This window comes from Bos indicus, chromosome 15 (genome assembly GCF_029378745.1).
Source record: "Bos indicus isolate NIAB-ARS_2022 breed Sahiwal x Tharparkar chromosome 15, NIAB-ARS_B.indTharparkar_mat_pri_1.0, whole genome shotgun sequence".
Lineage (NCBI taxonomy): Eukaryota > Metazoa > Chordata > Mammalia > Artiodactyla > Bovidae > Bos > Bos indicus.
The window spans coordinates 36,781,266-36,803,702 of NC_091774.1; the positions used below are offsets into that span (position 1 = coordinate 36,781,266).

At 37.5% G+C, this 22,437-nt stretch overlaps 1 protein-coding gene across 35 annotated transcripts in view; it reads left to right on the plus strand.

The window, feature by feature from the left end:
* SOX6 (SRY-box transcription factor 6) overlaps positions 1–22,437 on the plus strand; it is a 720,388-nt gene that overhangs the window by 557,765 nt on the left and 140,186 nt on the right. For 27 of the 35 annotated variants that reach the window (XM_070803611.1, XM_070803609.1, XM_019974613.2 and 24 more), the window contains one exon: positions 17,209–17,332. In XM_070803611.1, coding sequence (XP_070659712.1) covers positions 17,209–17,332 — 124 coding nt within the window. The remainder of the gene's footprint in view (positions 1–17,208; positions 17,333–22,437) is intronic. The other 8 variants (XM_070803624.1, XM_070803598.1, XM_070803617.1 and 5 more) reach the window with 1 other exon arrangement.

The window sequence follows — 22,437 nt, forward strand, 5'->3', positions numbered from 1 at the left end:
TATAATGGTAAATTAAGAAGAGTTAGAGACTCAAAGCTGAGCTTTGTGTCATTAATATTTGGAAATTGTCAAGTGGAGCTAAAAATAATTATTTGTAGCTTTGATCACCATTATTCTAGATTGTTGTGGACATGATAATAGGGTTACGAAAATTCCTGCTTACAATTTGTAATGACATTTTTAGGAATTCAAATTTTAATGCAAACTCTGTGTGTGTGTTAGGTGCCCAGTCTTGTCTGACTCTTTGCAACCCCATGGACTGTATAGACTGCCAGGCTCCTCTGTCCATGGAAACGAAGTAAAGTCAAAAATTAAATCTATGGATAGATACTTTATGATGTGACTCATATATCATAAGCCATGTTTTTTTTTTTTTTTGTCAGGGGAATGCAGGGGGTTCCATTTCTCTCTTTGTTTCACTTTCTTACGCATAGAAATTCATAAAGTTAAGTTGAACTGTCTTAAAACTGGTCAAGTTGATGTGAAGAAAATGTCTATCTCTACATTCAATTAAATTATAATATTATTCTCAGTCCCATGTCTCCCAAGTCATGAATGACTGATAGTAGGGATTCATGGATTGGTCCTTGTATATATATGAACTTGGCCAGCAACCTAAATCCACAGTTTCTCAATTTTCAGTTTAAACTTCAATTTAAAGTAGTTTATGAGTTCTCGGGTTTAAAGATGAATATATATGTCTTAGTTTAATTAATTTTTATAATTACATTTCAATTAAAGTTTTTATAGCAGCTTTCACTTTGAAGAGTTTTTTTCTTATACCATTTGATCTTCACAAAGTTTTTGTAAGGTACCTATAACATGGGGGTTGGAAGTTTTCATTTGTGACATGCAAGGAACAGAGTAATCAGGTCAAAACTGTGGATATAAAAGACAGTACTAATTTTTTTAAAAGCCCACAGGATTCTTGCTTGGTTGTTGTTTGCTTGATTCTTCCTTTTTCTCTTCCTTCTTTGCTTTCTTTCATATTTTTCTTTTCTTTCCTCTCATTCCTTTTCTTTCCTCTCATTCCCTTCCCTTCCCTTTCCTTTTCTCTTCCCCCTTTTTCCTTTCTTAATATCTTGTGGTTAGGGCAAACCTGTCTTAATACTACTTTGGTGTTTTTCATGGTACAGAAGATTGGCTAAGATTTTATATTGTGCACGTGTGCTAAGTTGCTTCAGTCAAGTCCGATTCTTTGCAACTCCATGGACTGTAGCCCTCCAGGCGCCTCTGTCCGTGGGATTCTCCAGGCAAGAATACTAGAGTGGGTTGCCATGGCCTGAACTCCTGGAGGAGGAGCAATTGAACCTGTGTCTCTTATGTCTCCTGCATTGGCAGGTGGATTCTTTACTATTAGCCACACCTGGGAAGCCCAAGGTTTTATATTGTATCTATCTTTAAATCTAATGTATACAATGCTCCTGTATCTATTTTTTTTGCCCAACATTAAGAATTGTTGTCAAGGGCTGTATAATACTGTGTTTCAGATGGAGTGAAATAAAAATTTTATATATTAAAATCAAAGACAAAGAAGTATGAGAATTTCTTAGTAGTATTTCTTTAAGAATGTGTGGAAAATTCAGTATGTTCATTTTCCATTTTGAATTCTGGTTATTTTTGTTTGTTTTTTTATTGACCTGAGTGGACTAGTTTGTTTCATTTTGGGTGTAAATTTTTCTATTCCTTTTCAGCTATGATTGCGTCAGTTATTATTAATCACTCTTAAATTATGCTATTGGCCTATTGTTCTTTATAACAGCAAGGAATATGATTTGAGGTGAATTGCTGCAGCATCTGACTCTGTATTGTAAATTCCATTTCATTTGGCAAATATCACATTAATCTCAACTACCAATAAAAAAAGCAAAAGAAGTTTAATTTAACCTGTGTTTTGAGCCAGTTTGCATATATTAAATTTTCTACTCTTCTGATCTTTACTAACAGTTGATTTGTTTTTTTTTCTCATGGGAAAGTTGACAGGTCTCTTGAATCTCATTTTAAATATTCCTATTTTTCCCACACAGAGACTGAATTAAGAATTTATATTTTTAGTTTTGTCAGTAAATTTCTTGACTGCTTAAAAATTTTATTCAGACATAATGTTTGGGGAAAAGAATTACAGTAGTAATTACAGATTCAGCAGTAGCCACTTAGATTTTAATTCCTTATACTCTGCTCTCCTATCAGCATAAAAAGGTGCACGTGTTTGTAAGTGATATACTTCTTGTCCCATGAAATCACTGGAAAGGTCTGTTTTAGTCAATCAGTTAATTAGTCAGTTAGATAATGACTCTTTGCCTTTCATATTTGGAGGCAGTGTCCTAGGAGCATGCTACAAATTTATCTGCAAGGTATCTTCCTTCTGCTTGAGCAGAGAGGATATATAAGATGGGAAAAGTTTACTGTTATCCCCGTTTTTGAACTGCTGGTCTCTCTGCTTTCATTCTGAGTCAATTTTTCTCACAGCAACCAGAGTCATTTTTATAAACCTAAATCAGGTCTCTTGCAACTTTAGGTCATTTAACCCTACGCTATATTGCTTCCTCAGAGAAACATTTCTTGACCACCCCATATCCAAAAAAGTCCTCACTACTGCCTACTGACTACCTCCTGCTACTCACCCTCTACCCTTCAAACTCTATCTCATTATCTTACTCTATTTTCTTCATAGCATCTATTCTCAACAGGCATTTGTTATATTTAATATATATTTTGTCATGGGTGTGTGTATACACACACATATATACATATTACATCCATTTGTATATTGTCTGTCTTTCCTAGGAGATAGTGGTAGGGAAGGAATTTTGTCTACCTCTGGGTCCCCAGTGCCTAAATGGTGTAAAATAACTGAAAACCATTAAATAATTCAGCACAGTGTATGCAATGTAGTGTTGACAGAGGAAAATAAATTTATACTTAGGGAATTTTCATAGAGGAGTCTGAGCTGAACTTCAAAGGGTAGGTCAGATTTGGGACAACAAGGGGGAAAGGAAAGGTCATTCTACATAAGTGAAAAAAAATGTCATGCAGAAACTTAGAAGCTACTGAAAGCAAGAGGGGAAAGAGGGGAAATGATAGTAAGAAAGAGGTTTGAAAGGTATGTTAAGAATATGTTCTGTGGTGATTTCAATGCCAGCCCAGGCTAAGGAACTTGGATGTTATCTTCTTTAATAGGAACATTTCTTTAGTGTATCTAAGTTATTTAATATGAACGTGCTGCTGCTAAGTCACTTCAGTCGTGTCCGACTCCTAGCGACCCCATGAACTGCAGCCCACCAGGCTCCTCTGTCCGTGGGTCCGTGGGATTTTCCAGGCAAGAGTACTGGAGTGGGGTGCCATTGCCTTCTCCGAATATGAACATAGTACTAAATAACATACAAAAATAAAAAAAAAAACTGCTCCTTTGAAACAGCTTGTTAGCTTGTCCTTATATCGGCTTCAGTGTTGATGTACATTTAGTTGGGGCAGCAGGTGTAGAAGTGTGTGTGAGTGTATGTGGATGAGTGTGTGTATGTGTGTAAGTGTGCATGCTGAGAGTGGACAGGATTTGTAGGTTACATTACAAAATGAATTACAGTTGCATGTCTTTAACTTTTTGCTGTAAAAAGGCCTGAAAGTGAAAGTGAAGTTGCTCAGTCATATCTGACTCTTTGTGACCCCATGCACTTTTGCTTACCAGGCCCTTCTGTCCATGGGATTTTCCAGGCAAGAATACTGGAGTGGGTTGCCATTTCCTTCTCCAAGAGATCTTCCCAACCCAGGGATTGAACCTGGGTCTCCCGCATTGTAGGCAGTTGCTTTACCATCTGAGCCACCAAAACCTGAAGGCTGTTTGATTTGTGGCTATGGCCACTATTCATGCCTTTGAAAAAAATGTCTTAGTTGCTCAGTCATGTCCGACTCTTTGCGACCCCATGTAGCCTGCCAGGCTCCTCTGTCCATGGAATTCTCCAGGCAAGAATATTGGAGTGTGTAGCCATTCTCTTCTCCAGGAGATCTTCCAGACCCAGGGACCAAACCCGCATCTCTGGCATTGTAGGAAGATTCTTTATCGCCTGAGCCACTAAGGAATCCTGTTTATGCCTTTACTCAGTGTTTATTTCTTATAAAGTTCCCTTTACTTTACCTCTCTGCACCCCTGAACACATACAGGCATGGTCTCTCACTGATGTGTCCAGGAAGGATTATCTTGCCGTGACTGGGACCCAGCTGTCAATAGCTTAGACATCTTATTTATGTTCTGTTCAGAGTTTATGTTTCTCAGTCCTCCTAGCTAAAGATGAAACTGTTTCTGCTCTCCTTGTTAGGTGTTGCTTAAATGTTTTTCTGTCATTTGTTCTGTATTGCATAACCAGTCCACTGTGATAAAACAAACTTTTTTAATATTTTGAAAAACTGTATCCCTGGCTCTTCTGATGAGAACAGTTTATCATTTGTCAGAAAATTGATGATGATGAAATTATTAGAGAAGTTTAGAGGCATCTCTAAATTATACTATAGAAGAATTTCAACAGATCTACTAGGAGAGCTCAGCCATTAAAAATATCTTCAAATAAATGAACCAAATCAATTTTTATATTTTTCTTAACAACAAGTGGACTTTAAAGTCAGACTGTGGCATACCAAAAGAAAAGATCACTGCAATGAAGTATGTTTGAAACAGAGGTATATTCCTATTGCCTTGATTTGAGGCCTCCAAATGATAAAAGGACTTCAAATTGGTTCAGAAGATTTAAAAATTATCAAAAGTATTGTAGCTGATTTTTTAAATAACAGAGAATGAAAATTTTTTTAATGCATTTGTATTATAAACATTTGTTGAATCTCTACTCTGTACAAGACAAGGAGTTTTACTAAGATGCAAAGTCCCTTCCTTTAGGTTGCTTGTGCATATTTTAATAAAAACAGTAGTTTAAGATGTAAACCTGCATTTCTGGAGGAGGAATTTAATAATTGAACTCTGGTCATTGCTAACAGAGTAAGGCTGTGTAAAATACTTCAGGGGTAAAAGCCAGATTGCCTTCATTACAGGTCAAAAGTTTATGAAATGTTTATGTCTGAATTTGGTTGTTACAAACAAAGAAATGCCACATTCTTCACAATGTTACTATATTTATGTGGCACTTATACAAGATTAAAAAATTAATTTCCATCTTGGCAAAACACTTTGATCATTGTGTATTTAATGGGGTTTCCATTTGAGAACAACAATCATTAGTCTCTAATACGTTTCATATTTCTGTGGAAATAAGACAGGGTGGAATAAGAAACATTCATCTTCACTAGTCTTTGGAAATATCTAAAGTAATTGACTAGCTCAGTCTTCTGTGATGGCCTGGTGACCACTAACTGTGACTGTTTGCATAATAGTCAACTCTTCACTTCTGTAGTGATAACTGTTTGTATCTGATTAAAATTAAGACTGTTTTAGTTCTCTTGACTTTTCCAGAAGTTGCAAAAATTGAGATTTGCTGTTCTGCTTTAACCAAACAAATGCACACATGGGGATAACAATATGCTGAGTTTATGCAGATTTTACAGCACGAATCTGAATAAAATACCCACTAATAGATCCTTAAGGAGTAATAAACACACATGAATTTTCCTTAGTTGCACTTTAAAGTGATTTTAACATACTACTAGACCTTAACAATAATATTTAATTGACAAGATTATGCATTTGTATGGATTGAAAAGGTGGTACATATCTAATTCCAAATGAATCATAAATTTTACTTTTGCATAACATGTTTTATTAATTTCTTTATGGCTAGGACATTCTACTTCCCTCCTGGTGAGAGTTTCTTAAAACATAGTAAGATAATTTAAACACATTTAATTAACATTTGTCATCCATTTTATAAAGTAATCTGACTTTTGTCCTCATAAATACTCTCAAAATTTTTCTTGGTTTGAAACTATAGGAAGACTATGGAAAGCTATGTAATGGAATTTTTGTTGTAATTTATTTTCCTTTTTAAGCAAATCTTTCTCTGTTGACCACTTTCCAAAGTAAGCTGACAAATTGGATGATTTATACTACTGCATAAGTGAAAGCAAACTTAACATTTCTACCTGATAAAGCTATGGGCTTCTCTAAGGCATCTTTTTGTTCCTAGGGCTCAGCATAGTTCTGGGCAGATAGTGCTCAGTTCAGTTCAGTCGCTCAGTCGTGGCCGGCTTCATGACCCCATGGACTGCAGCACGCCAGGCTTCCCTGTCCATCACCAACTCCTGGAGCCTGCTCACACTCATGTCCATTGCGTCAGTGATGCCGTCCAACCATCTCATCCTCTGTCGTCCCCTTCTCCTCCCGTCTTCAGTCTTTCCCAGCAATAGGGTCTTTTCCAATGAGTCAGTTCTTTGCATCAGGTGGCCAAAGTATTGGAGCTTCAGCTTCAGCATCAGTCCTTCCAATGAATATTCAGGACTGATTTCCTTTAGGATTGACAGTGCTAGGTGCTCAGTAAAAGCTATTGAATAGTTGAATGAAGACAGGCACTACTGACTTACTTTACAGAGTAACGTGTCTCTTAGGGACCCAAGAGGTCATTTTATACATGTGGAACTCTTTATTTCAGGGAGTAAGGGGACATATCAGAGAAGGCAATGGCACCCCACTCCAATACTCTTGCCTGGAAAATCCCATGGACGGAGGAGCCTGGTAGGCTGCAGTCCATGGGGTCGCTGAGTTGGACACGACTGAGCGACTTCACTTTCACTTTTCACTTTCATGCACTGGAGAAGGAAATGGCAACCCACTCCAGTGTTCTTGCCTGGAGAATCCCAGGGACGGGGGAGCCTGGTAGGCTGCCGTCTCTGGGGTCACACAGAGTCGGACACGACTGAAGTGACTTAGCAGCAGCAGCAGCAGCAAGGGGACATATAAGTAAGAAATGCTAAAAATCATGATTACGTTAGTACCACATCCATGTTGTTTTCATTGAAAATTCATTATTTAAACAGAACATGTACAAATGAATAAGAGATAAAGTAATGATGTTTGACTACTGATGATCCTGGTAGATTAATGAGATACTTGCCCATTTTCGAAAATACAAGTAGAGCAGCGTGTATACAGTATGCTGAAAATATGAAAAGATGTTAACACAAAGGATGTGCAAAGAATTGGCCCTTTCAGGGCTATTAACATTTCTCTCTGAATATACACCTAAAGAAGATTTTTAAAATATGTGCTATTGATCTGATAAATGGAGCCATTGTACTGTTACTCTCAAAGATCATTCTCCTCCTGTGTAATCAAGATAGGGAGCTGGAAAGTACTGAACTGTGAAGTGGATTTGAAATAGCTGTCTTTAAAGACCCACCTATAAAAAGAGTTGCTTTGTTTGCATGCCTTACTCTTGGTAGTGAAGGTGGGGATGAAATGTATCATCTCCATTCTTCCTATGAATATTTCAGATATTTTATTAGATATATTTAATAGTGTAAATTAGTAAAGACAAGTAAACTAGTGAAGCCATTTTCCATTCTTTTCCTTGAAATTAACTTTTTAAATATAATATACATAAAGAAAAGGTTGGCTATTCATTAATCTTCAAAGACATGACTTTGAAAGACTAAAGCTGAGTTTTTAAAAAGGATGCCCTTAAACTGCAACATGTTTAGTTTGTTCTACCTTTCTAGTGATTTTCCTGGCCCTTTAGTGAAGATTTTGAAAAGATTGGTGACAATAGTAATCAACATTCCAGGAAAATAAATTGCATTGTATGAAAGATGAATGGTAACAAAGTGTTTTGCATGTTATGCTTGTGGGAGTTTGAGAGAGAAAATGTCTTGCCTTCAACAAACAAATAAAGCAGAATATTTTTCTTATATTATTTGTACAGTTATTATCCATTGGATGTTGGTGGGAAACATCTAGGAAGATTGGACTCTGTGTTCTTAAAGACTCAGAAACTTTGTGTCTCATAATTGCTCCTGATAAAATATCAGTTTGATTATTCTCCTGCTAGAGCTAGTCGGATTCTCTATAAGCAAGGATTTGCAATCCACCATGAGCGGTACCAGCTAGAGATTTGCTAAATAAGACAAATGAAAAGCAGACAAAGTGATATCAAAATTTATTTAAACATCATTCTTAAACCTTCTTCTATAATGAGGACAGCTAGAGCTCTATACTTTTTGCAGTTATATTAACAATAATATTACCCTATGGAAATTAGTGCTCGGAAAACCAGTTCTTGGGTCCTCGATGGTTCTCCTGTTTAATAGTTGGCACAAAATGCCTACTATGTATGTCCTTAGCCCTGTGATAAGAGCAATGGGCATAGAGCAATATAAGTGTCACAGGCTATTCAAGACCCTCAATTTACTTGGTGAGAGATGATTAATGAATTGAAACAATTAGAGAATAGTCAGGTAGGCTGTATATAAGCTCCTTTGGATACTTCAAACTATGGTCAATATGTTGACTACTGCTTTATGCTTTTTAAGTCAGGGAAAAACAAAATCTTAAAAATTTAGACAAAAAAAAAAGTTTTGCAACTAAAGGGTTTGTTTTAAAGCATTATTTATCCTATCAAATGAGACCCTTTCCCTCCTAACTCTCCAGAAATAGCTGAGATTTGGCATGCATTTTTTGGCAGTAAGAAGATACCTCCATGCCTTGAAGGCTTTTCATGTAAGGTTCTGGGGACTTTATTTCTTTCACTCTAGACTGTACAGCTTTTATAATGGTAACACTTTATGCAAATAACTCAGCTACTCTTTGCAATAAAGAATATGGCCTTTAAGGAAATTCCTCACCCCCACCCCCACCCTTTCTATCTTTCTTTACGCCCTGCGTCTCCCTCTAATTGCTCTTTCTCTCTTGTTATATTTTTTGTCTCTGTCTTCCCCTCCCTCCTTTATGATTTACAAACATTGGAAACATTCCTTCCAACAGATTAAGGAAGCTTTCTCCAATTAAATCACATGAGGAATGATTTTCTAGAAATAAGGCATTAAAAAGATCTTCACTTGCTCACTGTCTTTAACTAGGTAATAGACATTAATATTGTTCATGATTTTCAATACAAATACTTATTTCCTGTCACTAAGAAAAGTTAAATAATCCTCATGAAAGAAAATGAGCCCCCCTGAGTGTCACTCTGTTTGCATATTAGCACGTAGCCAGGTCTCTGCCAAGTTGCTTTCTGACTGACTGCTGCAGATGCTCTTTCTCAAGTATTCTGAGTCATATCTTTAGTGCAAGTCTTCAGGGACAAACAATAGCACCTGTTCCTCACAAGATATCAGGCCAGTTAGCCCATTCATGTATCTTTAATGAAGCTCTGGGGCAGATGGCAAAAAATGGCATCATCAACTTAGCACAGAGAAAACAAAGGGCATAAGTGTTGATGCAACAATGCTGTTTTACGAATAGAAAGAGACAGAACCTAAGTGTTTCACGTGCATCTGCTGCTGTCTCGATTGTCTAAAAGATGTGAGTTACACCCTAGCAATTAAAATTTCTGGGCATGTAGCCTATTTGATCGAGAATGTGTTCCTCACCCTCTGCAAAAGGGAAATGCTTTGGTCTGGGATTGTGGAAGTTTAGAATTAATGGGCAGTTAGGCTTTAAGGGATATAGTTTGCTTCTTTCCTGATACACTGACTAGCTCCACCTATGACAGGGTTCCTGGATTCTCATTAGTCGTTCCAATTACATACCCAGTTATTGGTGACTTCCAAAGCAATAAAAAATAATGCACTTTTATGCTCAGAGATTATTTTTGGTTAAATTAAGTTTTACTCTTTATATTAACAAAATCAGTTTTACTTCTACCTATGGGATGATTGAGCATTCTTTGGCATTGCCTTTCTTTGGGATTGGAATGAAAACTGACCTTTTTCAGTCCTGTGGCCACTGCTGAGTTTTACAAATTTGCTGGCATATTGAGTGCAGCACTTTCACAGCATCATCTTTCAGGATTTGAAATAGCTCCACTGGAATTCCATCACTTCCACTAGCTTTGTTCATAGTGATGCTTTCTAAGGCCCACTTGACTTCACATTCCAGGATGTCTGGCTCTAGGTGAGTGATCACACCATCGTGGTTATTTGGGTCGTGAAGATCTTTTTTGTACAGTTCTTCTGCACTCATCTCACACGCTGGTAAAGTAATGCTCAAAATTCTCCAAGCCAGGCTTCAGCAATACGTGAACCATGAACTTCCAGATGTTCAAGCTGGTTTTAGAAAAGGCAGAGGAACCAGAGATCAAATTGCCAACATCCGCTAGATCATTGAAAAAGCAAGAGAGTTCCAGAAAAACATCTATTTCTGCTTTATTGACTATGCCAAAGCCTTTGACTGTGTGGATCACAATAAACTGTGGAAAATTCTTCAAGAGATGGGAATACCAGACCACCTGACCTGCCTCTTGAGAAACCTGTATGCAGGTCAGGAAGCAACAGTTAGAACTGGACATGGAACAACAGACTGGTTCCAAATAGGAAAAGAAGTATGTCAAGGTTGTATATTGTCACCCTGCTTATTTAACTTATATGCAGAGTACATCATGAGAAATGCTGGACTGGAAGAAGCAGAAGCTGAAATCAAGATTGCCGGGAAAAATATCAATCACCTCAGATATGCAGATGACACCACCCTTATGGCAGAAAGTGAAGAGGAACTAAAAAGCCTCTTGATGAAAGTGAAAGAGGAGAGTGAATAAGTTGGCTTAAAGCTCAACATTCAGAAAACGAAGATCATGGCATCTGGTCCCATCACTTCATGGGAAATAGATGGGGAAACAATGGAAATAGTGTCACTTTATTTTTTTGGGCTCCAAAATCACTGCAGATGGTGACTGCAGCCATGAAATTAAAAGACACTTACTCCTTGGAAGGAAAGTTATGACCAATCTAGATAGCATATTGAAAAGCAGAGACATTACTTTGCCAACAAAGGTTCGTCTAGTCAAGGCTATGGTTTTTCCAGTGGTCATATATGCATGTGAGAGTTGGACTGTGACGAAAGCTGAGTGCTGAAGAATTGATGCTTTTGAACTGTGGTGTTGGAGAAGACTCTTGAGAGTCCCTTGGACTGCAAGGGGATCCAACCAGTCCATTCTAAAGGAGATCAGCCCTGGGTGTTCTTTGGAAGGAATGATGCTAAAGCTGAAACTCCAGTACTTTGGCCACCTCATGCGAAGAGTTGACTCATTGGAAAAGACTCTGATGCTGGGAGGGATTGGGGGCAGGAGGAGAAAGGGACGACAGAGGATGAGATGGCTGGATGGCATCACCGACTCGATGGATGTGGGTTTGGGTGAACTCCGGGAGTTGGCGATGGACAGGGAGGCCTGGCGTGCTGCGATTCATGGGGTCACAAAGAATCGGACACAAATGAGCGACTGAACTGAACTGAACTGAACTGATGGGATATTTGGGGGGCTTTCCTAGTAGCTCAGACGGTAAAGAATCTGCCTACAATGCAGGAGACCTGAGTTCAATCCCTGAGTCTGGAAGGTCCCCTGGGGAAGGCAATGGCAACTCACTCCAGTATTCTTGCCTGGAGAATTCCACTGACAGAGGAGCCTGGCAGGCTACAGCCCACTGTGTCGCAAAGCATCGGACATACACACATGGGATAATTATGGCTCAGCAGGTAAAGAATCCACCTGCAGTGCAGGATACACAGGAAACCCAAGTTCGATCCCTGGGTCAGGAAGATCCCCGAAGAAGGAAATGGCAACCACTCCACTATTCTTGCCTGACAAATCCCATGGACAGAGGAGCCTGATTGGCTATAGTTCTTGGGGTCACAAAGAGCTGGACACGACTGAGCAACTAAGCATAGCACAGCACATGGGATAATTAAAGAATCTGAATTTGGGCTAAGGGAAAACTGCACTTTCAAGAAAAAAAGATGCTATTTGAAATTTTGATAACTTCTTGAAAAAGACATGTGGAGACTGGTCACTCTTTGATGGAATTCTATTATTTCTTATTCTTTAGTAAAATATTTTTGGAACTTGCTGTTTACAATGTGACTGCCTTTCCTGGCGTGTTACCAAATGGGAAAATAAGATGATGGGATGATAAAGGAAAGGCAGGCTTACATTCTTCAGAGCAGGATGGGACTTTTCTCTTTTATCAAAATTCTTTATCTTCCTTAGGCACTGATATGCAGTGCAGTAAACTTAATTCACAACTTCCATAGAAGAAAAATATTTTAGATGCTTATGTGATGCTTGTATGGCCACCAAATCCTCTTTCCTTACCTCCCCCACCCACCTTGTTCTTGCTTTCCATTTTTGTCCCACCTTCAACCAATAATCTTCTAGTAAGTAAAATAAATGGAAAGTTCTGAAAGGGGAAATTATTGCTTTAATTCATGATTTCCACTCACTTTATTTGCACTAGGTCATACTGGTGAACTTTGTATGAAAGGTGGTAGTTGGAAGTATCCACAGAACTTTAATTACCTGTGCTACCTTTTATGACACATAATTTTTTAGAAATGGTATCCCATTGGCGAAATCTGAGTAAGGCTGTTGGATTGTGTCAATGTCAGTGTCCTGGTTGTGACATTGTTCTATAATTTTTCAAGTTTCATCATTGGGAGAAACTGAGTCAGGTATACATGGGATCTTTTGTATTATTTATTATAATCGCATGTAAATTCACAATTATATTTAGCAAAAGATGACTTTATGCTTAATATAGTACTTAAAAGTATAGGATTTGAGCCTGACATACCTGGCCTTGAATCTTGGCTCCATCACTTTTTAAGTGACCGTGTTACCTAATTTCTCATTGGTTTCTCTTTCTCATTAAATAAATGAGGACAGTAACAGTAGGTACCTGATAAAATTTTGAGAATTAAATGAGATGGAGCATTTAAATCACTTTCCCATATGCTTGACATAGAGGAAATACTGGAAAATATTAGTTGCTGTGATGATGATGATGATTTCTGTAATTAGAGATATAAGAGGAGCTTTTCATCGTTTCTCAGCCTGGGTTCTAACTGGCTAGTGGATATTTTGGCTTATATTTAATGAAGGCATTTTGAATTTGCACATCATTATTTTACTTAAAATAAGGTCAACTTTATCATTTGGATCTAAATGATTATTGCTAACGCATTAATTGGAATTGATGACAAATTTGAGATCAATGTGTAGGTACAAAATAAGAGAAGAAACAGACTGAAACTGAACATCACAGTATCTATACTCCCTAGTATCTATATTCAGAGACACATCTCTGAAATATACAATTATTTTCAGTTGCAGCACTTCAGATTTTCTCTATGCAGAGAATGTACATGTATGATTTCTTGCTTTTCTTTTACTGAAGTCCATGCGATATAATGGAAAAAGCACTGAACAGGGTGCAGAAGTTCTGGACTCTAGATCCAGGTCTGTCGCAGACAGTGTGACCTCAGTTTTGCCTTCTCAAGCCACCTGGTTCCCTAGTGTAAATTGTGAGATTTGAACTGGATTAGTGACTCTCAAAGAATGGTCCTTGAACCAACAGCACTAACTAGCTTCACCTAGGAACTTGTTAGAACAGTAAACTCAGGTTCCCACCTCAGATCTACTGATTTCTGAGAATGGGATCAAATAATTTTTGTTTGAACAAGCCCTCCAGATGATTCCAAAGTCCACAAAAGTTTGAGAATCTCCTCTCTGGATTAAATTTTAGTCTACATTCTAGACTGTTGGCCCCAACCCCCAGAGTTTCTGTTTCATAGGTCTGGGCTGGAGTCTGATAATTTGCTTTTTTAAAAACTCTCAGGTATTGCTGATGCTGCTGGTTGGGTACCACACTTTGAGAACTACTAGGTTAGATAAACTCCAAGCTCCACTTCAAGTCTGTGATTCCATCATTGTCACTGTTTTCACAATACCTTCTGTCCCCCTCCTTATTTACTTTGTTTCTCAGTTTATTGAAACTGCCTCTTACCTCACAGCATTGAAACTTTCTAAAATATCCTGTTATGTAGAGGATGGTGGACAGAAAAGAACTTCCCTAAGTTCTTACAGCTTACGTTAGTATGAAACACCTACAGCTCTTTAATGTTAAAAATAACCTTAATTAGTTAACTTTAGTCTCTCAGTTACATAGCTAGCTACAAAGGAAATATCTTCAGACACCAAGTTTTAATCATTAAAGTCTGATACCTGATTGCCATTGATGCCCTTATGCCGAAGATCTGAAGAGCTTGGGCTCCAATGTAAAAATAAAATTATGTTTTCAGATGCTGTTTAATGAATAACACTAAGGATCCCAAATTACATCTCCAAATGAGCCTTTTAATCCCACCTTTTTTTTTTTTTTCCTTCGTGTTCTGGATATTTAGGAGAAGATAATGCTCTGTGAGACATGGGTCTGCTAAAAACAAACAAGCCTCTGCCTGCCAAACTGAATTATTTATTTGACTCATGTTTTCTTATTTGAAGTAGAGTTATGGGTTAAGATCCACTGTTTCTTGTATTAGTTCTTTAGTAGTTTGATAAATTTCTAGTACTGAATAGCAAACTGGATAAGAAAAACTAAGGATCTAATATTTACTGAGTGTCTATTAAACGCTAGTCACCATGCCCCAAGCATTACTTTTCTTGTTTATTTAATCCTCACAATAACCACGCTGCTAACTACCAGCTACGTTAGTACACATTAGCTTTGGTTTTTACATGAGAAAATAGACTCAGGAAGGCTGAGTAACTGTTCAAGATCACACTGCCAAGTAAATGACACTGTATAGATTTAAGCTTCAGATTCATTTGACAACAAAGCCTTTGTAGACATAGTAGATTCTGAATAAATGTGTTGAATGAATGGAGGAATGACTATGTGACATTATCTTCCTAACACCGACTTTTAAACAAACGTAGAATTATAAAGTTGAAAATGCACCATAGGTCATTATCTAATTAGAGTTTAAGTTATGTCTATCCTTTAAGTATCTGTGGCATATGAGTATACAGCCGTTACTTGACCACTTCCCTGGAGAAGGGCATGGCAACCCACTCCAGTATTCCTGCCTGGAGAATCCCATGGACAGAGGAGCCTGGTGGGCTACAGTCCATAGGGTGGCAAGGAGTCAGACACGACTGAATCATCTTAGCACACACACGCATAGGAAAATGGCACAAAGAACCTCTTTAATCACAGTGATTATTGAATAGCTCATTATTAGAAAATTCTTCTTTGCATTAAACTTCCCTAAAACCTTTCTTTTGAGCCTAGTTCTGTTCTTTGTAATCACTCAGACTTAAGTTCTTCTTCCATACATAATTCTTTCAAATATTTCAGCATGAATGTATATCTTCTCTCTCCCAACCAAAATAGCCCCCGTTTTTTCAGCTTCTTCTCAAGATCCATAACACATAATAATGATTTAATAAATATTCGTTGAAAGAAGGAAAGAAAAAATTTATTTGATACCTAGACTCCCCACTTTTTGTTTCCTTACTTTAGAATGTGAAGCATCTGTGCTGTGTTCTGGGTATATGCTAAGACCATATTTCTAAAATGAAATGAAGTGATTTCCTTTGATATACTCTTATACTAAACAATAGTCACCCACAAAAGTATCATGTCTTATTTTCTGACATAGAACGGTGCTGTCATCTTTGACATCTCAAGTTTGCAAGCTGGAATTGAGCAGCAAACCTCATGCTTTCCTTCAGGGCTAAAGGCAAGACCTAGGCACCAGGGGATCAGCTCCAGTTTAAGCAGGCTAAGTTTGTACTCAAACGTACAAAACTTGGGCTTACCTCAGCTAAAATGGAAGGAAAAGCTGCCCAAAGCTAGTTTCTTTCACGCCCCACTGGCGAGGTAGTAATTGCACAAAGACCTTTTTATTATAAGTTGATTTTCCTGAGAAATGAATTCAGAGAAATACTGTAAAGTGTTTATTTTTTGCTTGCCCTTTATTAACCCACATCTTAGGGCTTTCCCTAGAGAGAAACTGTTGGTAAATGAAACCTCTTAGACCTGTACAGGAGCATTTTTGCAATCTGTCCCTGGCTGTGAAGGGAACAGGGACAGGATAAGGCAAGTTGGTGCTATTTAAACAGGGTCATCAGCCAGTATATGGAATTTTGCCTAAAGAGAATATTTAGGAATTTAAACGGGGGAAGGGTTTGGGGTTGGTAGACTACTAGTAAAGTTTTGTATCTTAAACAGGATATAATGCAGCTTTTTTTATACTAGTAAGGAGGGTAAAGACCCTATTTGAACTTAAAGATCGTTGCTGTTAGTACATCCTAGTTTTGATCTTTAAATAACAAAAGTCCTATAGTTTAATTTATAAAATCATGCCCTGAAAGCCAGTACAAAACCTCCCTGTGATGCTATTCTGGAATCAGGACAGCATGCATAGAGTAAGGGAGGGAGCTGGGAAATTAAAATGTAATTTTCACAGACATGATTCTGTCATAGTTCTTATTTTCTTTATATGGAATACAAATACTGATATAGAGTGAAGATTTTCTGTTTTGCATTTTTGTGCTCTTTGATACATTTATTGAGGTCAAATGAAATTTGATATAGTAGGATTTATTATGAAATGCTCTCTGAATACAACTCCATAATTACTCAGCTACATGGTAGTGCATAAAGCTGTAAAACTGCTTAGCCAGACAAGCAATTTATATGTTACATCGAGGTGTGTATGGCAAAGAATATTAGTTTAATTGGGAGCCAAGAGGTAGTAGCCTTAAATCTGAAGGGCTATATGTTTGACATAATGCAGCAAGGCTTTGAAATAAGATACCTAAACTGGGGAGCTACAGCTTTTGGAATATATAACAATTAGACATTACTTTCTGACCAAGGATACTAGTAACAGTTTTCAAAATAAAGCACAGAATGCAAAGCTGATGAAAGGGCAAAACCTTTCAACACTGTACCATGAAAGAATAAAACATTCCTTCCGGCTCTTTGTTTTTTAAGAAAGAAAGAAAATAAAAGAAAAAAGTCAAGATGAAAGAAAACCATTCACTATAATTTAGTGGAAGCAGGGATGAGGCAAATTCACAAGGAGGTTAGATCGTTGGTATACCAGTGGAATCTGAAAGGGATTTGATAAAGTTAGCCTGAATTTTCTCTGGGACCAGATTTGGAATGAGGTTAGAAATGGGTGGCTGTTTGGGTACCAGCACACCACCAGGAGTGAAAAACAAATACTTCTTGGCGTGCATTTGCTCTGTGTCTGATCATAGGCTCTCTTCTGTTTAGCAGGTTCAGGGTCACATGCCTCCGCTCATGATCCCAATTTTTCCACATGACCAGCGGACCCTGGCAGCAGCTGCTGCTGCCCAACAGGGATTCCTCTTCCCCCCTGGAATAACATACAAACCAGGTAAGTAGACAGGGATTTAACATTCTTTCGTGAATGCTAAGATCCGTATGTTTTTGCTTAGTAGTCAAAACAAACACAGAAGCATATGAAGGAACTATGAATAAAAAGATCATAAAAGGTATTTTAAAGTAAAATTAGAATTGTGAAGAGGGTATGTTAGTAACTAATTGATTGCTTGAAACTTTACTTTCTCTTCTTCCACTTGAATTTGTTCTGTATTCACAGATAAATGCTACTTTCCCTCGGGACTACAAATTTTGTCAGCTCTCTCTCATATCTTTACTGTGAATAATTGTCTTTGGTTAAAGATACTTTTCTCTTCCTGAGAGCTTTTATTCTCTAAGAAAGTGGTCACATATAGTATAAAATGCTATTATTGTTTGTTGTCTGATTTCACTTGGAAGAAAAATTCAAACTGAACTGATTTAATTAGCTTGCCACTAATAGGTAAAATTCCTTTTTTATTTCAGTCTAAATAATGAAGCATTCAGTAGTACTTTCTCATTCATCTTTGAACCTCAAAGACGAGGTCACATAACCTTGCAGTGAAATATGTTTTGAGATGATTTAGCAAATGTTATGATTTTTCTTTATTCCTCTGGGTTTACTGGACTCCTGGGGAATTCAATTAGGGGCATAATGGTTTGAAGCTTCTTTCAGAGCATCCTTGTAAACAGGGTTTTAAATGTTTAAAGATATGTTGCCAAAGGAATCCAATGTAAGAAGATAGTCAAGTAAATAAAAGTCAACCTTAATTTTATTTGTGCATTCTTTGTAAGTGACCTCACCTCAGAAGTAGTGACCTTGTTCTACTCATTAATAATTTCTGTGTCAAGTTCTTTTTAACGTATTAACCTGATTATATTAACCTCCCAATCTGAGTGCAACAAATCTGAGTGCAGCAGATTTTTGTGTGTGTGTATGGATTTATAAAGGTATTTTAATATGCTTAAAGCAACAATAAAATATAAGTCACTTTACAAAATTCTCTGTGAGGAAACTTACTGAATAGCATAAGACCAAGCCTACTGGGTTTTAACATCTATTTGTTCCCATCAGTTACTCTTATGTATTTGGTAGAGAACCCCCTTCCAGTGAAGAAAGATAAGATGTCTGTGTCAAAACCCAAATGATTCAAAAAATAGAGATTTTGAGGGATTGGCTAATTTAAGGACTGACTTTAAAAATTCCTCAGATACAAACCTGAGCAAAAGGATACCTGAGTAAAAGAAAATTGTGTTATTCAACTTGTTAAAAGTTGATTTTTCTAGAGCAGAATTTTTATAGCAAGTTATATTCTGTGAAATTAGTATCTATATTAAGGACAGGATTATATTTTGCCAGAGACTATCTTTCTGTTAGTGCAGTGGTTCAGTTCTTCTCTGATCTCTATAAATATAAAAAGGTATTATCTATAAATAGTTTTGAACTCTCTTCATTTTGACTTCCTTCAGAGTGTTGGTGTACACTAAGTTTACTTGTTTATTCTGAATCTGAGTTGCCATCCCTACACCAGTCTTAGAAACCTTTTAGATACACTATACATGGAAACTCTCTAATTTTCATGTTTTTAAATTTAAAATTCTCCACATTTCAAAATTAGGTTATGGGCATTATTTTCTACTAGACATAGACACCAACATAATTAGCATATAATGTCATTTTGTTAAGACAATAATTTTGTTTTTTATGGGGGAGGCTACTTTGATATAGTCAGTGAGTTTGGACCATTTTATAAAGAATCTTCTCACGCAGTATCAATGAGATTGCAGTAGATGAGTAAGAATCTAGAGACTGGGGCAATACTGTGCAGCAGTGCATTACTTGCGCCGAACAGCATCTGTGCAGCATAGAGCAGTGTCTTGGGGTAGCAAAGCTGGATTTGATTATGTTGGCTAAAACCTGCTAGTTAGGGCAGCACCATGGATTTGGACATGTAGGATAATTTTTCATCACAAGCAAGCCTGGTAAAAAAGGTATTATCTGGTGACCTCTAAGTTATGTCAGAGAATTGAGTTAACCAGAACTCTAAATTCCCAGGTGGTTCAGAGGGTAAAGAATCTGCCTGCAATGCAGGAGATGCGGGTTCAATCCCTGGGTCAGGAAGATCCTCTGGAGGATGGCAACCCACTCCAGTGTTCTTGCCTGGAGAATCCTATGGGCAAAGGAGCCTGGAAGGCTACAGTCCATAGGGTTGCAAAGGGACATGACTGAGCATGAGCACAATGCGCATATGCTAAATTATTAAATACTTGGGCTAATGCAGATTTTATTGTTTATATAAATTATACTTTAGAAGAATTAAATTTATATGTTCAGATGCTACTGGTAGAGACCATACTTAGGAGACTTGGTGTCTGCAGTGTTCTTGTCATTCACATGAATTGGGAGAGGAGAATACTATTTAACTGGAGCCTGGACAAGGAAAATATTTTTGCCCCAAACTGAACTATAGTAATTTCACTTGTGTGACAGCAAGACAAGTAGAGGAGTAGCATCACATGTAAAAGTCTTAAAATGGTGGTTAACTGTATAGTTTGATCCCCTAAGCAGCAAGAAGAATAAGTGCTACATTGGCTCTCTTTTTACTTTTTTTATCTTCCCATAAACTGAAACAATTCCATACTGTTTTTTAAAATTAATTTTTATTGGAGTATGATTCTTTTCAATGTTGTGTTAATTTCTACTGTACAGCAGAATGAATCACCCATAAATGTACATATATCCTCTCCCTTTTGGATTTCCTTCCCGTTCAGGTCACCAAAGTGCATTAAGTAGAGTTCCCTATGCTGTACAATATGTTCTCAATAGTTATCTATTTTATATGTAATATCAATAGTGTATATAAGTCAGTCTCAGTCTCCTAATTGCTGCCACTCCCGCTGCCCTCTTGATACCCCTGTATTTGTTCTCTACATCTGTGTCTCTGCTTTTGCTTTGCAAATAAGATCATCTATACTATTTTCTCTAGATTCAAATTCTGTATTGTTTTTGCCTTCAGCTGATTGAATAATCATCTTCATTTCCAGAAAGCAAAGACCACCTTAGGGTTATGTTCACTGTTAAAGCTGACTGTTTCTGAATCCATATAGTACATTCTAAACAAATATATCGGAGAAGGCAATGGCACCCCACTCCAGTACTCTTGCCTGGAAAATCCCATGGACGGAGGGGCCCGGTAGGCTGCAGTCCATGGGGTCGCTAAGAGTCGGACACAACTGAGCGACTTCACTTTCACTTTTCACTTTTATGCATTGGAGAAGGAAATGGCACCCCACTCCAGTACTCTTGCCTGGAAAATCCCATGGATGGAGGAGCCTGGTAGGCTGCAGTCCATGGGGTCGATAAGAGTCGGACACAACTGAGCGACTTCACTTTCACACATTGGAGAAGGAAATGGCAACCCACTCCAGTGTTCTTGCCTGGAGAATCCCAGGGACGGGGGAGCTTGGTCGGCTGCCATCTATGGGGTCGCACAGAGTCAGACACGACTGAAGCAACTCAGCAGCAGCAGCAGCAAACAAATATATATAGAGCTATCAGCTTTCTCTCCTTCTGATAATTTGACCCATTGTTCTGGGCATTTCAGAACACCAGCAACACATGGCATTCCATGTGAACACCAGCCAAGCTCTCCCACCTTGGTAGGTTGATGAGGAGGCAGTTGACTACAGAGATTGTACCAGTTTCAGGGGAACATCTATCAAAATAACTTGTGTAGAATTTCTCTTATTGAGTTTTAATCCTTAGTTAACTTCCCCCCTTTTAAAACTGATTCTCTAATTAGAGACATCTTTCTAGAAAGTAACTTACCAGGGCCTAGAACATACACCACAGAATATTGGTTGCTTTGCTTTATCACATCATGATAAAGCAGACTGAGAGATACAGCAGTCCAGGGTAAGATAAATACAGTTGAGCACCTGTGTTTGTGAAAATGAACAACAACAACAAAAAGCTTTTGTAGCTGCCAATGTGTATATCAGATCGATTGAACTGACTGTAAAATAAAGATACTAGATAGGCTCCTTGTGTGCCAGGGATGGTTCAGCCGACCATGGGCTTCATGTAGCTGGGATTTTTAAAAATGATTGCTGCTAGAGCAGCACCCTTAACGTTTCCCAGGAGATCCTAGGAACAGGATGTCTGTCTGCTCATGACTCCTTACTTACTTATTAGTTATATTAAATATTATGATAACAGTTAAAGTTTATTGAATAATTACTTTGTGCCAAAGAGTGTGTTAAATGTCCCACATGGATTATATTTATTTAATTCTTACTTGAACATGTCACTTAGCCTTGCTGAGCCTCACTTCTTTATCATCTAAAAAAAAATATGTCATGATTTGTCCACTGCTTGGTGTGGGTGTGAAGATTAAGTTTCTTAAAGTATATGAAAGCTCTTTGAAAAAATTCTAAAGAACTACATTTGGGGATAAAGTCTGACCGTGAAACCTGAGTAAATTTAACTACATTAAACTGCATTCTTATCCACTAGGAATGTGGTTCAAGAACTGAGCATTTGACTGAGATATACTACCTCTCTGTCTGATGACCAAAAGCGATTTTACTCTAATATACCTAATGCTTCTTTAAGAAAAAAAAAATGTGGAAGAATATACATAAAATAATATTTTTAATATTAACCATTTCTCAATGTACAACTTGATAGTATTAATACATCTGCAGTTTTTAGTAAACATAATCATTATCTCCAAACTTTTAATCAACAACAGAAACACTGTGGCCATGAACAGTAACTCTCCTTATCCCCTTACCCCAAACCCCTAGAAACTTCTGTTCTGCTATTTTTCTATGTGAATTTGCCTATTCTAGATACTTCATATGAATAGAATCATACAATATTAGTCCCTCTGTGTCTGGCTTATTTACTAAGCATGATGTTTTCAAGGTCCCTCCATATTGTAGCATATATCAAAAGTCCATTCTTTCCCCACATTCTGGCTATTGTCAATAATGCTTCTGTGAGCATTGATATGTGTCCCTGTTTTCAGTTCTTTTGGATATATATGTAGGAATGGGATTGTTGAATCCTATGGGTAGTTCTATGTTTAATCTTTTGAGATACCATCAGACTTTTCC